Here is a 15602-nt window from a genome sequence, read left to right as displayed (position 1 = left end):
GAGTACAGTAGATGAAAGCGGAATCACTCAGAAGTAGAACGAAAAGATGGCATGCTGTTTGCTGGCGCTCAGCCACGTGCTGATACGCGCATCTCAATAGCTATGTGATGGGGCACGGTGTTACGGGAGCACATAGGGCACACTGAAGCAGTGCACTCCACGGTGGTGAATAGTACGGCTACTACATAAAGTCGCCTTTCTGACAGGAGAGAATGGCGCGGAGGAATACTAAGTTAGTTTTCTGAGGCAAATCAAGAAAAGACCGAATTCATTTGTCGAACCCGACGTTCTTGATATGGCACTGCTAAATGGGGGCGATATTGTTGACGCTTTGCCTAGCCCACAGTGCGCTGTCTCCAGCAGGCGCCTCGAGCTCTGCTACGATGTTCGAAGTTGACTTTGCATCAATTAATTCGTTGCATGCCCTTGGTATTACACTCCCCCACTGGTTGTAACACTCTGCTCGAGCCTGGGGCACGCAGTGAATTTTTCGTATAATTTCGCAATTTGTCGGGGAATCTCTTCAAAAATTACGTGTATTTTGTATGACCAGTATCAAACAAGATTTCACCTAGCCAGTGGAGTAAAAAAGGAAAGCTTTCTCTCCAGTAGAAAAAAAAACAAGAAATCGACAAACATTTTCCTCTCACTCTGCCTCACGTTCCCCTACATCTCGTACAATTGATACCTGAGCTAATACTTGATACATGTCTGCCGATTGCATACAAATAGAATCTCTCTGTTCGATTATGACCGGGATGGCGCGTGTCAAAGTATGCGAGTTACTGAACTTCTGTTACATCCTGCAGATACTTGCGGTGCGAGCTATACCTCGCTGGATACACCCTGGTGGTAAGGTACACCTGGTGGTACATACTGGTGGTAAGTAACACCAGTTACTTACAAGGATTATAGATTTGGTCGTTAACCTACAATAATCCCTCACAAACTGAATGCTTTCGATCGGAATGCGTTTGTATTTACTAGCTCCATTTACCGACCTTGGTTATCTAAATGCGCACTCTTCTCAGAGTTTTCACTTACAGTTGTGCTCGTTTCCACTTCTATTTGATTTTACTTCTGTATTCAGCTTTTCCTGCTTCTTACCGAGACCAGAGAGCGGAGCTACTCTTTTTCCTACTATTCATAAGCTGGATGAAATTTTGTGATTCCTTGTGTCTTACCACGACGATGGTTCTGGTGCCAGGTCTAAAGTCCCTGGGTGTCGACTTGAAGGAGATGATGTAGGGCGAGTTGGCAAATACGGCCATGTCGTTAATGGCTGATTCTCTCTTCCCGGTGGCTCCGTCCATGACGATTACCTCGACGACCAGCCGATTACCTCTTACCATGGGTGCCCAGCGCTGGCTCCTAGGCATCTTTAAATCCGCTGTTCTTATGGTAAAGGACGTCGTTCCTTGAACAAGCTGCAACGTAGAGCTAGTATGATTCATGCAAGGCAAAGCTCTTCTAAAGCAACGAAGCTACCATTCTAGCGACGGTCACCAGCAAGGTTACCCAAGGTATAATACAACATTTTAGACGAAACCATAGGAAATGGGATATAAAGCTCGAAAGTTACCTTGCATTAGCGGGCGCGTACTCAACGAATTTTTCACGAATGAATAGCGAAAAATGGCGAACTTCCAAACATTCCCAAAGGTCCTGTGTCTGTGCTGGTTTGGTTAGATTAGATTTGTAGCATCGTCAGAATTATTATGACAAATATTATTGTATTATGTATGATATATTTTGGAGGGGAGTGTAATCTTATTGGGAGTGTTTTTTTTTTTTGCATTTACACATTTTTATAAAAGTATGAGAGCAGCATAGACTTTCATTTTTGTAGTTCAGTTTGACGACCAGGTGGACATTCTCACGAAGAGAGTATCTAACTACTAGATGACTTAACTTTTAATTAACTTGACTTTCATTTTTAAATTTTTAAGTAACTTCACCTTTTTCATTGCCTTTTAAATAAGGACATTTCTGGCCAAGGCGACATAGCAGAATGATAGGCAATCCTCGTTGAAGGGCATTACATTGATATAAAATCCTGAAACGCGCATGTGCGTTGAAATCTCCATCGTCGAACTTTGACAATGCGAATAAACCGAAGCTAAAACCGCGGCGACCGGGAGCGCCAGGAGCACAGCCCTCATTCCATAGGAGAGGGTCAACTGCCTTGCAGCGACGGAGGTGGTTGGTGTATATATAGGTGGTCTCCTGGTCAGATGAACCGCTCTGTGGGCCGGATAAGCCTTCGTCGAATAATAATAATAATAATAATAATAATAATAACAGTTATACTTTTATTAATGTGCCGAACAAGAGCCGAAGCCGTAATAATATTACCTTTATGAACGTGCCCAAGAACAGTCAAAGCCTTGGTATTGGCGCACTTAAAAAATGCATTACTTATAACATATGACATATATATACACACATATATACATACATATACAGATTAGGCAACACATAACATATTCAGGAACATGAACATAACAGGAAGATATCCATGTTGATACATACAGTACAGACATACAGATATGCAGTACATAGCACTAAAAGGAACGAGAAAAAAAAACTGTACAACTTCACATGTTACTGAGTGAACGCCAGAGGAGAGTTTTGAAAACGTTTGTAAGGCAGTTAAGGCTATCAAGAGAGGAGTGAACTGCATTTGTCACTTGTTGAATACGTGCGATCGAATTTGCAGACATATGGTGGGATAGGTACAATATATTCGTGTCTGGTTACATTGACAGATACAACGATAACAATAATAATAATAACTGCGATCTCGTCGGAGAATGTGATGCCGTCGTGAGGCGCACGGTGTTGGTTTAGGCTCATTTGCATATAGCGAACTTCAGTTATGGATATTTCGTGGCTCGCGGAAGAATTGCTTTCAACGAGGATTGTTTCCCATTAAATAATTCCCAAGAGTTAATTAATTTTAGGTAATTAGTCACCTTGTAGTAACATAATTTTTTCGAGAACATGTCCTTCAGACCGTGTAACTCAATCGTAAAACCAATATCTAACCTGCTGCTGTCATAACTCTTTTTATACAAAAATATGTAAATGATAAAAATGACGCCCTGTATACTATGATGTTTACTCAGCATAATTACCACATTTACCAAATATGACATCGAGAGCAAATTTCAAAGAGTATGCGGTACGCGAACAGCAGAAAGAAAGAAAAAAAAAACTATCGCGGAACTTGCCAGAACAGCGAGTGCAGCCAAATCGAAGAGACAGTATGATGGCACGATGCAAACAATAAGTGACCAGTGACCAGCATACTCAAGCGTGAAAAAGTTGCGTCACAACTTTCAGTGTGGGAATTTTGACACCGAAGACGCCGGAAAATCAGGGAGACATCGAAAAGTTTCAACACTCGAAATTGTCTTTGGGTCCTAGACCTCATTTTTGGTAGATCGGCAAATCTGGGCTAAAGCAATTGCAGAGACCTTGGGTATATCCAGAGAACAAAAAGGATGGTATGCGGAAGCTATCCGCCAAGTAGGTGCCGAAATGTTTGAATGCCGATGAGAAGCAGTGCCGAATGGATGCCTCCAAGTTGATTTTGCAGCATTTTGAGCGTTCTATAGTGACGTTTTTCTTGAGCTACTTGTTACGATTGATGAAACATGGTTGCATCACTATCATCCTGAGATAAAACAACAGCCCATGGAATGGCGGCACTCAAGTTCTCAGAGGCCGAAGAAATTCAAAGCTCAAGGATCAGCTGGAAGGGCCATGGACACGGTCTTTTTTGGGACAAGGAAGACGCTTTCATAACTGACCACCAGTTAATGCAGCGTACTACTCTAGCTTGCTCATCCAGTTAAAAGGTGTAAAAGAAAAACAACAACTTTATTTTGAAACGGAAAATGGGGAGGTTCATTGCCAGAGGCGATACACTACCCCCATTGCTCGTGGGGAGGTGGGGAATAAAATAACGATCCCCTTCACAATAACGATCGAAGTCCGGTGGTGTCCAGAAATGTCAATAGAGCTTTGAGCGCAGATCGTTGCTGGGCTGGAGTGGGCCAGGGACCAAGCAATTTCGATAGAGAGAAGGGGTGAGAGTCCAGCTGACTAAGACTAGGAGAGTGCGGTTCGGGAAGGTTGGTAGTGGGGGCAATGAAGAAGAATGTGCTCCAAATCCTCAAGAGCACCACAGTGGCAGCAGGTGGGAGAGTCAACTTGTCTCAACTTGAGTGTCAACTTGAGAGTCTCAAGCGGTAACGCCACTGAGCTGTAAAGGCCACATCGAGTCGCATTCGGTGCATTAATGCAGCATCTTGAAGAGAGATGTTTCGTGGCATGCAGAAAGCGAGTGTTGAATCAACTCTGCTCAACATAGATGGGGGAGAATGTCGGTTGTCCGTTGGCGGGAAGCCAGGGGTGTCACGAGGCGCCGCAGAATGGAACAATACTGGTCCGTTTCCGATACGAGAGTGCTGCTTCTGCGACGCTGTCGGCCTGCTCGTTCCCCACGACACCACAAGGGGCTGGAACCCACTGGAGATCTAGCCTATGGCCTGCTGCGTAGACAGTATGGTAAGCCATTAACACATCTGTGACTAGATGTGTTAATGGCTGTAATGGGGTGTAATGGGGTGTAATGGGTGTAATGGGGTGTAAAAGAAAAACGAAAAGGGAGGCTATGCAAAAGCGTTCTCCTTCCGCCATATGCGCGGGATCTTGCCCCATTGGACTGTTTTTTTTTGTTGTTTTTTTACACTTGAAAAAAAAAAGTTTGAAAGGAAAGATATTATCGAAGGACTCCGAGGTGATGGGAGCAGGCGAAACATATTTCAGAGAGCATATTTCGTTTTTCAAGAGTGAAGAAGCTTCTGGGACGATGTGCAAAGTCTGTTGAACTTCGGGGCGAATATGTCGAATGCTAATAATAGAGCTGAGCGCGGGTGCGGGTATACCTGCGGGTACCCGCAGTTACCCTCACATCGTCACGATTTGCGGGGTAGGAATTAGCGATCACTGCGGGCAAAATGCGGGTATGTACACGCATTACCCGCACTCCATGACCAACTAAGTGATCCCTCTCTGTCATACGAGAGCTCACGAGTGCCCTATGTCGTTGGCATTATAAATCCATGTGCCAGACTACAGCAGGCAAGTGCTGGGGGGCGAGTTCGATTATTAATGCAGACATATATGGCTCTTTGTCGAATTCCAGTTTTATTGGCACACGATTGACGCTATCCGAGACACGTAGCCAACACTCAGAATTTCCATTATTTTAAGAGAGAAACAGCGGTAAAGTGGCCGAGGAACACTTCCCCCTGCGGGTCCCGATGCAGGTACGCGGGTATAGAGACAGCACTGCGGGTGCGTGTCACACACGCGCGGGTACTGTGCGGGTGCGGGTCCAAGTTTGCTTACCCGCACTCACCTACTCTACTAATAAAGCTCTAAGACTCTAGCGCCTATGATCGTCGTCGGTGGGTTAGGAGCTTAAACAACGAGAGCATGTTCGATGTGCGACGTGTGTGTAGGAATTAAATCTTCCTGTGTTCTTAAATTTGGAAGGCATCGCCGATAAGGACCCAGTGTGCAAATACGGCACTCATCCGGATGTCTTCGCTACCGTGTGGGTGAGACGTATTTCGGAGTAATATTGTTAGCTTTGTGTGAATACTAAACTTGTAAACAATGTAAGGGAGCTATGTGTCGTGTCATATCCTGACAAATGGCTCGACTTGAATATCAATCTGAACACGTATTAGATCTTCCGTGCAACATTGTAGTGAAGCGTCAGAGATAGCTAATAAAACACAGGCAACCAATGGACAGTAGAGGAGTTGGTATTCCTCTACAGGAGTCCTGACTGCCGTCGATGGGACGTCCCAGCGGGCAGATGTTCGTGACCGCACGCTCGGTACATGCCGGTAGAACTGAGAGGCGCGGTGGGGTGTGGCAGTAGGGTAACATCGTCGTCGTCCAAGGACTGCCCCCCTCCCCCGACCAGGGATCGGAACCGTTATTTTTTTTTTGTTCGGTTCGGGTTCAGGTTCAGGCATATTGGTTTGGTTCGGGTGCGGCTCCGCAGCAGCGTAAAATATAGGTTCGAAACGGTTTAAACCGGTTCAGGAAAGTGAATTTTGGGCAGATTGCCATGGGTTAAAAGCAAGCACATCCTTACGACTCTCAAATAACACAAATGTACTTTTGTTGTTGTTATTGCCGACACAGCAGTGGTTCACAGCAACACAGCGTGTATGTCACAGATCTGCATCAGGAACAACGTTACGGTAACATACTGTACCCTCTATGTTCACTCATCGTATACACCATGTTACATCCTGCTCAGGGACTGACCGTTATTTTCACAGCCAAAAATTAAAACTTTGGGTTGGTGGACGACAAAAATCGCGTATAAGGAAGCCTGCAACTGCCAAAAGGAAGACCTCAAAACAAACTAACACAAACTGAACAAACGCAGTACCTGCTAGGATGAAATGCCTCGCGCACTCGGGTTGCAGTTTTGTTTTGTTCAGTTTCGGTTTCGAATTTGTTGGGGAACGCGGCTCAATCCGCTGTGTAAATTGTAGTTCAGATCTCTCACAACGCACATTACGTGTCAACCGTTTCGCGAACTGGTAACCGCCTAAATTTATTTCGGTTCACTTCCGGTTCGGTTCAACGCGAGAAAAAAAATATTTTGGTTCGGTTCAGTTCCGGTTCAGCGAAAAATACGGGTTTTTAGCGGTTCTCGGTTCGGGTTCAGTTTCGGTTCCGATCTCTTCACCTGACGCGCTGTGGTACTTGCGACTGAGTTCCGCGTCGATAACGACGACATTCGATGACGACGACACGTGGATGAGGAACGGCTGGGCGTACGGCTTGTGTTCGTGGCGGGCGCGGCAGCAGCAGGATACCGAGCGTCGACTTTCGTTTGCGATGCAGTCACCTGTGCGTCGTGCTGTTGCGCCAGTGGACATGTAGCGTCGTGTCGTGTGGTAGCAGGACGAAGGAAGCAGCGTGAGGCATTGCCGGGAGAGTCCTCCAGAAACCAGTAACGAGCCGACGCATGTGCTGCGTCACGGCGTAAGGCCAACGACATACAGAGAGCAGTAGCAGAGCAGAGACCAGTAGCAGAGTCTGTCGCTGGCAGAGCCGGCGATAAGGGGGGGGGGGGCGAGTACGGAGACCGCCTGAAGCCCCGCGTTTGCATAGGCCCCGCGTACAAAGCCCTCAACCAGGGATTACTTTTAAAAGAAAATATCAAGTATGCACTTAATCGTGCGAAACAGGCCCCGCGATGTGCCTTTGCCTCAGGCCCCGCACACCCCTAGCACCGGCCCTGGTCGCTGGTGATGTCGGGGAGTACCATCACGATGTAGTGGAGGCCTGGAAGAGTGCGGGACCATCAGGTACCGCGACCGGTACAGGGTGTTGAAGCCGAAGGGTGCCGGGTCGGAATAAGTGAGCGTAACCTCCCATTTCGAGTCCCTAGTGGAAGGACATGCTCGGTGGCCCACGCGGCGGACCCTAACACCATCGACTGCTTCCTGAGCAGGTGCGCGGATATTGATGCCTGATGACGGTGGTCGTTATGAAATTTGAGATGGTAGAATGTCGAATTATTGACCGAACTGCGGTGTTCGCAGTTCGGGTAATGTAGAGGGTATGTGTTCGCAGTTCGGGTAATGTAGAGGGTATGGCATTCCTCTACACGAGTCCAGACCGGCGGTGATGGAATGTCCTAGCAGGCAGATGTTAAGACCTCACGCTAGGACGATGCCGGTATAACGGGGAGGCGCGGTGGCGCGTGGCAGCAGGGTCTCGTCGTTGTTCACGGGCCACCACAGGACAATCAATGTAGAACAGAATGCTTTATTGTCCACGTGCTCTTGTGCGGGTTGATGGTTGGCGACGGTGATTGAAGCACTACAAAGCAATAGCTTTTTCGTTTTGTTGACTTCACCATGGCCATTGCACGGCCTGTGGCATTGCGGTGATGAGACCGAAGCAAACGCGAACTGGCGAAGCTAAAAAAAGGGGCGAGGAACGCGACTCGGAAGAAGGAAAGTTAGACTTCTTAGGTTCCTAGGTCACATGCCACGTCAACAACAACCAAGAAGTCGAGGGAGGTTCACCACGACCGTCGCGAGGCAACTGATCACAGAAAACCAATCGCAGTGTAACTAGCATTGACACATGATTCTCTAGCTGCACTTGACTGCATTTTTCTGTTCCAAGATAGGCGGAACACTATGTAAGGAGCATGTGACATATGTCCCCACCGGTAGATATCTCCAACGTCAACAACAGGGGTGAACGAGTGTGGGCAGGAAGTAGAAGTTCGTTAGCCGGCGTTTCCTTCAGCACGAGAGGCAGTCTGGATAGTCGTGCGCATCTAGGATGCTTCTTATCCGCGGCGCTGTGCTGATAGGGCAGTTTCATCTCGGAAGCTTTCCGGTAGTCCAGCTATAGCATTATGCAAGATGTCTTGCTCAACTGATTACGTAAATAAACCTCTACATGCTTTCTTACCCCGAACTGAGGAATCATGACTGGGAAGAGAAGGACACGAGAAGGCGAGAAAAACGGCAAACAAGAAGCACGTACGTTATACTAATTCACTAACGTATGCGAAGCTCCATATTCAAATGTATAACATTCCGTAACACGAAGAGCAATTAAGCATGAAGGTAGGTCACTCGAGGTATCTAGATCCGGATCACACTCCTCTGTGCGAAAGACAGGACGGGACAGCAGCTGGTTCCATTTTTCGTGACTAAATGAACAAACGAACCGATAAGAAAGAACGTCCTCGGTCACATAACAGGAAATTTCGCTTCGAGATTCGTTAGCTTCAATTGTTGTTGCCTTAGGTATAACGTCAGCCCCACGACACAATGCGCAGAAATGCAATAAAAATACATCAAAAACAACAGCAAATTTCAGTAAGCAATTGCTGCCAATCAATTTGTTTACCGATTTTTCTATGAGCATTGACGATTCAGCAACGCTCACGGTTGTTGTGCCCACAAGCCATGATTTAGCTCACAGTTTTTTCTAAGTATGAGGGCTGTGATACGAGTTTGTTGGCTATGTGGTTACCGCACTCCGCAAAGTAGCCCAATAGGAAAATAGATTTGATAAAGCACTCACCTCCTTGTGTGACACAGAGCCGATTTCCCTCTCAGAGTTCGCTTCATTCTTCACCTTAAACCTGAAAACTGCTGATCCTTCGACTGGTTTTCCATAGACGTATCTGAAAGCAAAACATTCATTTACACTCCTTGTCAACTGACAACGTAGATCAATTAGTGCAATGAGCGACGCTTACCTGGCAGTCACGCTACCACTCACAGTGTCTTGGTCAGTCAGGATGACAGCAGGCACACTCAAGTTGACGGAAAATGTCGGCAACACTGAAACGATAAATATTTTATGCCATGGAAGCGTCGGTCCTTGTGAATAACTTCACTCACCGTACTCGTCAACCTTGAATTTTACCTCTGTCATTTGGTCAGGCTGAAAAGCGAGCACAATTGGAGAATGTAAACGTCATACTGCGGATGCAACGCCCAGTACCAACGTCACTGGCGATTCAAGCGATGGGTGGCACTCAGATTCATCGCGTGATTTGTTAAATACCAGGAAGCAAGAGAATGTATTTTTATTTCGTGAAGCACCATTAATGGGCAGAGTAAAACTAACCGCAAAGAAAGCAAAGGTCCTTTAGACGTGGCAGTTAGCACACTCACACAAACGTCAGATTTATTCTTACAGTATGTCAGTTCCCACAGTCAGTACACTACATGAAATTGAACGCACGCAGCACACCAACGCGAACACCCCGCCTCCCAGCCTAACACCCACACCCACCACACACAGACACACACACACAACAATCATCCCACGACCTGCATTTTTCAGTTATCCTTACTTTACTTTCGGTTGAAGGGACAGTAAAATGACGAGTAGGCTTGGCTAAGGCTCCCTTGTGTGAATCATTACGAGAACACATCCCCCCAAAAGGTACGTGGAAACACCAGATCAAGCTGACGATTACAGTTAGGATTTCATACACGTCTCATTGCGAACGCAGGGTAATTCACGCAAGCCGTTCACATCTGAACTTTGCGCTCTGACTTGACGTGTCATCTGCTACGTATATCTGTTGTCGCCGCGTGTTGTCCGCGTTTGTTACATATTGTTACTGAAATTCCGGTTTTAAGCTCACGCGAGTTGATTAGTTTTCATGTGAGCACCAACCATAAGGAGTATAGTTAAACGTAAGGTGATACCGCCCGTGCTTGTGACGCTACATAGAGCACGCGCCGCAGGGTAGGACTGCGGATAATTTCGACCGCCTGGGGTTCTTTGATATGCAGTGGAAATCTACTCGCTGTACTGAAAGCGAGACCTCTAGCACATTGCTACCACTCTAAGCGGTCATGCAGTGTTCCTTCGACTTTCATGGCAATTTCTTCACATCAATTGCCTCGGATTGTACAGTGTCGAACACCTGAATTCAGGTGTTCGACAGTGTACAATCCTGTGCGTTGTCCTGCCGTGCATGTGCTGTTCATCTGACTTTGATGTCATTGTGCAGTCCCTGTATGTGGTCCTTCTAGGAACTTGTGGGTGACGGAAAACTCTTTGAGGTGATTTCCTAGGGGCGTAGGGTGTGTTTCTAGGAATTCTTGGAAATAAAACCATTATCCTGTCCGTGGATGTGTACATGTCGTGTTTCGTTTTATTTATTCAACGACGCGCTGCTGATCCCATTAAGGGGACCGTTACAGGAGGTACTCTACAGTGACATTAAACAAGGAAGCACTCCATGACTGCAGCTTCAAACACAGCATGATGCTTTCAACACACTATTTGAGCAGGAAGCACGTTCCACAGAGATATCCCTATTGAAAGGAGGTCTGAGGAGACCCAAGAAAATCTTGGTTACCCCAGAAATCCTGGGGTTCTACTGAGGTAATTCCAGCAACTCATAGGGTTACCATATAAGTCACACTTCGGTTACCATAAGACATCCTAGGATTGCCCCAAGACGCCCTAGGACTACTACAAGACACTCTGGGGTAGCCCCAAGACGTCCTAACGATATTTTAAGAAATCATGTGGTCACCCTAAAATGTTCTGTGGTTTACCCGGGACTTTCAGGGGTTACCATAGGAATCTTCAGTCTTCTCCCTAAAGTTCCGGGTGTCACCTTAACATATTCTGTGGGATAACGACAAAGGTCGCAAGGTGGTCTGCAAATAATCGGAGGGACCGATCACAGGACCCCAGGACTACAGCTGTATGACAATGCTGACTGAGTATCTACTTGGATTACCCCAGCCCTATTGAAAACTTGTTCCTGGGGTAACCCCAGAGCCTGACGTATCGTGGAACGGTTGGACAACCCTAGGTACTGGGATTAAACCTGGGACCTGAGGTAACCCATGGTCCTGGTGTAATCCTAGCACCCGTATCCCCAAAGGTCCCCGAGGGTCCCCTATGTATGCGGGAGCCCTGGGGGTCAACCATTTTGTTTCTCGAAGCGCCCGTATCTGCAAGGGCGCCCTAAGGGCTAGGGCCAGCCAAGACAGTTCGCGGTTATGTGGCCTATTTGTTGACCATGAGCACAGGTTACAGTACAACGATTAAGAATTATATTTGCAATGGCTGACTGACTCGTGTGATCAACAAGCCTTATGGGCTTAGGCTGTCTATGTTGCAAAAGTATGCATTGTGTGATAAATAAAATGTCAAATGACAAAAATCGAGGCTGGCCTTTTCTGCTGACCCAACAAGTGTTATTTGGCTTGCGCTACTTCCAATGTGCTCGTTTTAAGTTGTTGGTGTTGTTCAAATTGGTGTTCAATATGTTTTAGTGTCATGCGTGGGATGCGAGCACTTTTCATATAACGCCTGATGATGTGAACATGACAAAAACAACCAGGGGTGCCTTTTGGCAGGGGTGCCAGGGGCGCCCAAGTACGCAGCATTTTGGCAACGTTCACAATTTTTGCTTGTCTATTGGGCGCAAGTTGAGGTGTGGCATCACCTGCAATGCCCTCTCCGATGTCGGGTGGCGGGAGAAGCCTGCCGCCCTGCCTCCGGTGCCCCGCCAGGACTGCACATTTGCCGATTTATTTGTCGTTTGCTTTGTCTTTCACGGTTCCTAAAAGACTCTGTAAGTGTCCTACAGTCCTCTCAGCCGCTATTCCCGGAGCCTTAAACTCCGGCGAACTGCGTCCAAGATTTCGCGCCGAACAATGCGCTGTCAGACTTTTTGTGTTTTCAATGGCCCCTTTATACGTTTCTCCTAGTGCTAGCAGCGTCTCCCGCCCCTCTGCAATATATTCTGCACGTGAACCCGTCGAAACGCAGCTGTTGAAGTTTGCAAATAAAACGCAAGCAGAACAGGCGAAAGATAAGCAGCAAACTACAGCCGTCGGAAGCAGAAATGTGGCGCGGCGCTGACAATGCGCTTCATTGTACGAGGAACCCGGGTCGGATCCCCTTCGAGCCGCCGACGTGCAGCCTTTGGCTGAGGTCGTGCAAATTTACATATGTCAAACAAATGCTCCCTTGCGGGGATCTTCCCCCTCAGGGGGCCCGTAACGAAGTGACCCTTGACGGCGAAGGTGCGGAAACATTTGGAATACGGCTCTAGGTCCTCGGGTCCAATCCCAAATGTCCCATACTACTACAGTCATAGTTTTACCATCATTCAACTGCATTTTTTTATCGTCCCATAGACGTCGTTTACGTGCTATGTATTGCAGTCGCTTGTGAATTAAAAACTTACGTGAGGGCCGTAGGAAGCAGTGACTGTCCATTCCCCCAGTAAAGGTGAGCGTGGAAAGTCGTAGGACTGACTGAACATCCCCGTGCCGTTGCCCTCCAAGACGGTCTTGTATGTAACAATGTCTTGAGGATTCTATGTGGCAGAGGAAGAACACTTATGAAGAGTCCAGCTCCACTTGTTATGGTACCTTGATTTCAAGGCTGAATGGTCCATCAAGAGGCCGGAGGTGTTCTCCCACCGCTACAAAGCGGATTCGAACTGTAACGACAGAGCGGTATATAATCACCAACGGTTATGAATTTCACGTACCCCAATGCTCGTTATTCCTCACATGTAGCGAGTACTGACCGAGCCCAATCCCATTCAACCAGACCAGCCCGACCCCTTCGACACTAGCATATGTCACCCGTAATCCGGCAGAATCGGTGTAGTTATGAATACCCCAGCTATATCAAAAATAAGGAGTCCCTGAATATTTATCGTGAATTCGGGGCAATGTATACAGCATCGATCAGGCATTTCTGCGAGTCCATTGTTATCACTCCTGATCAGCGAAACCTTATCAGTCGTATAGACAGATGCAACAAATGTTGGGTTATTATCAATCGTTATTCGTTCAGTTGGAGCGACAAAATAAGAACCACTAGCTCCCCATAACAGTCGGAAACTCCTTACCCGCAACCCGGATAACATCCAGTCAAGAGTACCCGACAGTCAGTCCAGTGAGTTTTCTATGAGTCTTAATCCCTGTTTCACTCTGATATTAGCCAGTGATGTTATCAATCAGCACAATCAGTTCTTGGCTGGTTTCACGTCAGTTCAGGCAGGGAGGTCCCATCGACTCCTGGATTTTCATGTTTACTTTTTTTTTCATACCAGCATTTTATATTTAGAGGCTCATCGTACATGATGATCAACAGAGGTAAAAAGATTAATTTCTGCCGAATAGTTTTCGTGCAAAAAAATCGCGAAAATTCGGCACTGATTTAGAGTGTAAGTTTTGCCGCATTTGCACGCGTATATCTCCCTAGTTTTAAAAGATACTATAGTGAATTTTTTATACTTTAGTATACCTTCAGGCCAGCAGTCCAAGCTCAAATTTTATGCGCAGGTACAAAGCTCTGTGCTACAAAAAAAAAAAAAAATGGCGAACAGGCTCTCTGGCGCGCTTTTGTTCCAAGTTCGACGCGTGATTTCTCTGTCTGTAGATGTCTCTCATTACCATACTTGGTATCAGTTCAGTCAGCTTTTACTGCTCTTTCATCTGGTATATCTATCGTGCGTATACCCCCACAGATATCTGCTGAAGCAAACAAATGTATAGGCATATTTCGAAAGAACAAGGATTTTGCGCGTCCTTTTCTCGAAAAGGCTCCTTTGGATTTCATTTATATTTTGTCAGGACATGGCTCGATGTTATACCTTTCATTTGACGCAAAACAAATCTGTTTCAAAAAGGCGTACACTGGCGACTAGCGCGTTAAAACGCGGCCCCACTCTGCGTGCGTACATGTCGGAGCCCGGCTGGCGGTATCGCGGTATGGAGGGCCTCCTGTCGATGTCGTACAAGAAAAGAGACAACTTTGTGTAATCAAAAGTGGCAGTTTATGTCGATATAATCACAAGACTGCGGAAGCAGTGTTTTGCAATGACAGCGACAAATGACTTCACTCACGGCCGATTCATGAACGAGCCTAGACTCGAAACTCGGCTCGAGCTGCTCCTTGAGGACGGTTTTGCGCAGGGTGTCGAACCGAAACGTTTTTCGTTCCGGTTTTCGTTCCGGTTACATCATAAACGATCCGGTACCGGTTCTGCTCCGGAGCAAAAAAATAACGGTTCAAACCGGTTATTAACCGGTTTCGCTTCTGCTGGGAATATTCATCCCCACAACAAAAAATCAACGTTACAAAATGTAAACCCGTTTATTCCGCATACATGGTATTTAATATTAATAGACAGCTGTGAAATTGGTAGCTCCTGGTTCCTGTAGGTTACTGTCTGTTCAAATGGGCTTTCTCCTTTCTTGAAGCGCATGCTACAAACGGACTTGTTTGTCGTGATGTCATACGTAAAGTACAGGGTGTGTGCAGAAAAACGTGACCCGCATTTAGGCCCATAGCTTGTTGCCTACCTAACTAACGAACTTCCGGTGGCGCATGATGGCGCATTTATGCGTTCGAAATCTGCAGAAAAATTGTGGAAGCCATACTCAGCTTACAAAATAAACGGGACAACGGAAACGTCGGCTTCCGTGCATCAGAATAGGGCAACATGGTGGACAACAGGGTGTATGTGAAAGGGCAACATGGTGGACGTAGGAGAGATGTGTTCAAGTACCGCTAAGGGAGCTATCGGTGCATAAATCGAAACGATGTCCCACATTGGACGCTCATCGGCAGTACTCCTAGCGGTGCCTACATATAACTCTCCTGAGACCGAAATGCACTACCATGCACTGTCATGACCGCCCTATTCTAATGCATGGAAGCCCATGTTTTCGCGCTCTGTTTATTTTTTTTTACACTGAGTATGGCTTCCAGGATTTTTTTGTAGCTTTCGCACGCATAAATACGCCGTCGTGCGCCACCGGAAGTTCCTCGGCTAAGTAGACAACGAGTTACATGTAAAAATGCCGGTCACGTTTTTCTCCACACACCCTGTACTTTCTTGCTGGGTTGGAGCGATCGCGTCCCATCCGAATGTCTGTTGCTACCGTCTAGCCAGCAAGCACCACCGCACGAGTACGACCCAAATCGAGGAACACCTTCACTCACAAACGCGTTCGACGGCT

The 15602-nt window shown here is 46.8% G+C and overlaps 1 protein-coding gene across 1 annotated transcript in view; it reads right to left on the bottom strand.

Annotated features, from left to right (window-relative positions):
* Positions 1-15602, bottom strand: part of LOC135376411 (complement C3-like) — a 127606-nt gene that overhangs the window by 38192 nt on the left and 73812 nt on the right. The window contains exons 5-10 of the mRNA XM_064608914.1: positions 12996-13066; positions 12809-12940; positions 9480-9522; positions 9335-9419; positions 9157-9259; positions 1185-1427 (exon numbers count right to left, since the gene is read on the bottom strand). Of these exons, the coding sequence (XP_064464984.1) occupies positions 1185-1427; positions 9157-9259; positions 9335-9419; positions 9480-9522; positions 12809-12940; positions 12996-13066 (677 nt within the window). The remainder of the gene's footprint in view (positions 1-1184; positions 1428-9156; positions 9260-9334; positions 9420-9479; positions 9523-12808; positions 12941-12995; positions 13067-15602) is intronic.

This window comes from Ornithodoros turicata, unplaced genomic scaffold (genome assembly GCF_037126465.1).
Source record: "Ornithodoros turicata isolate Travis unplaced genomic scaffold, ASM3712646v1 ctg00001086.1, whole genome shotgun sequence".
Taxonomy (NCBI): domain Eukaryota; kingdom Metazoa; phylum Arthropoda; class Arachnida; order Ixodida; family Argasidae; genus Ornithodoros; species Ornithodoros turicata.
The sequence above is the reverse complement of the archived record's forward strand: the minus strand, read 5'-3'. Positions and strand labels throughout refer to the sequence as shown.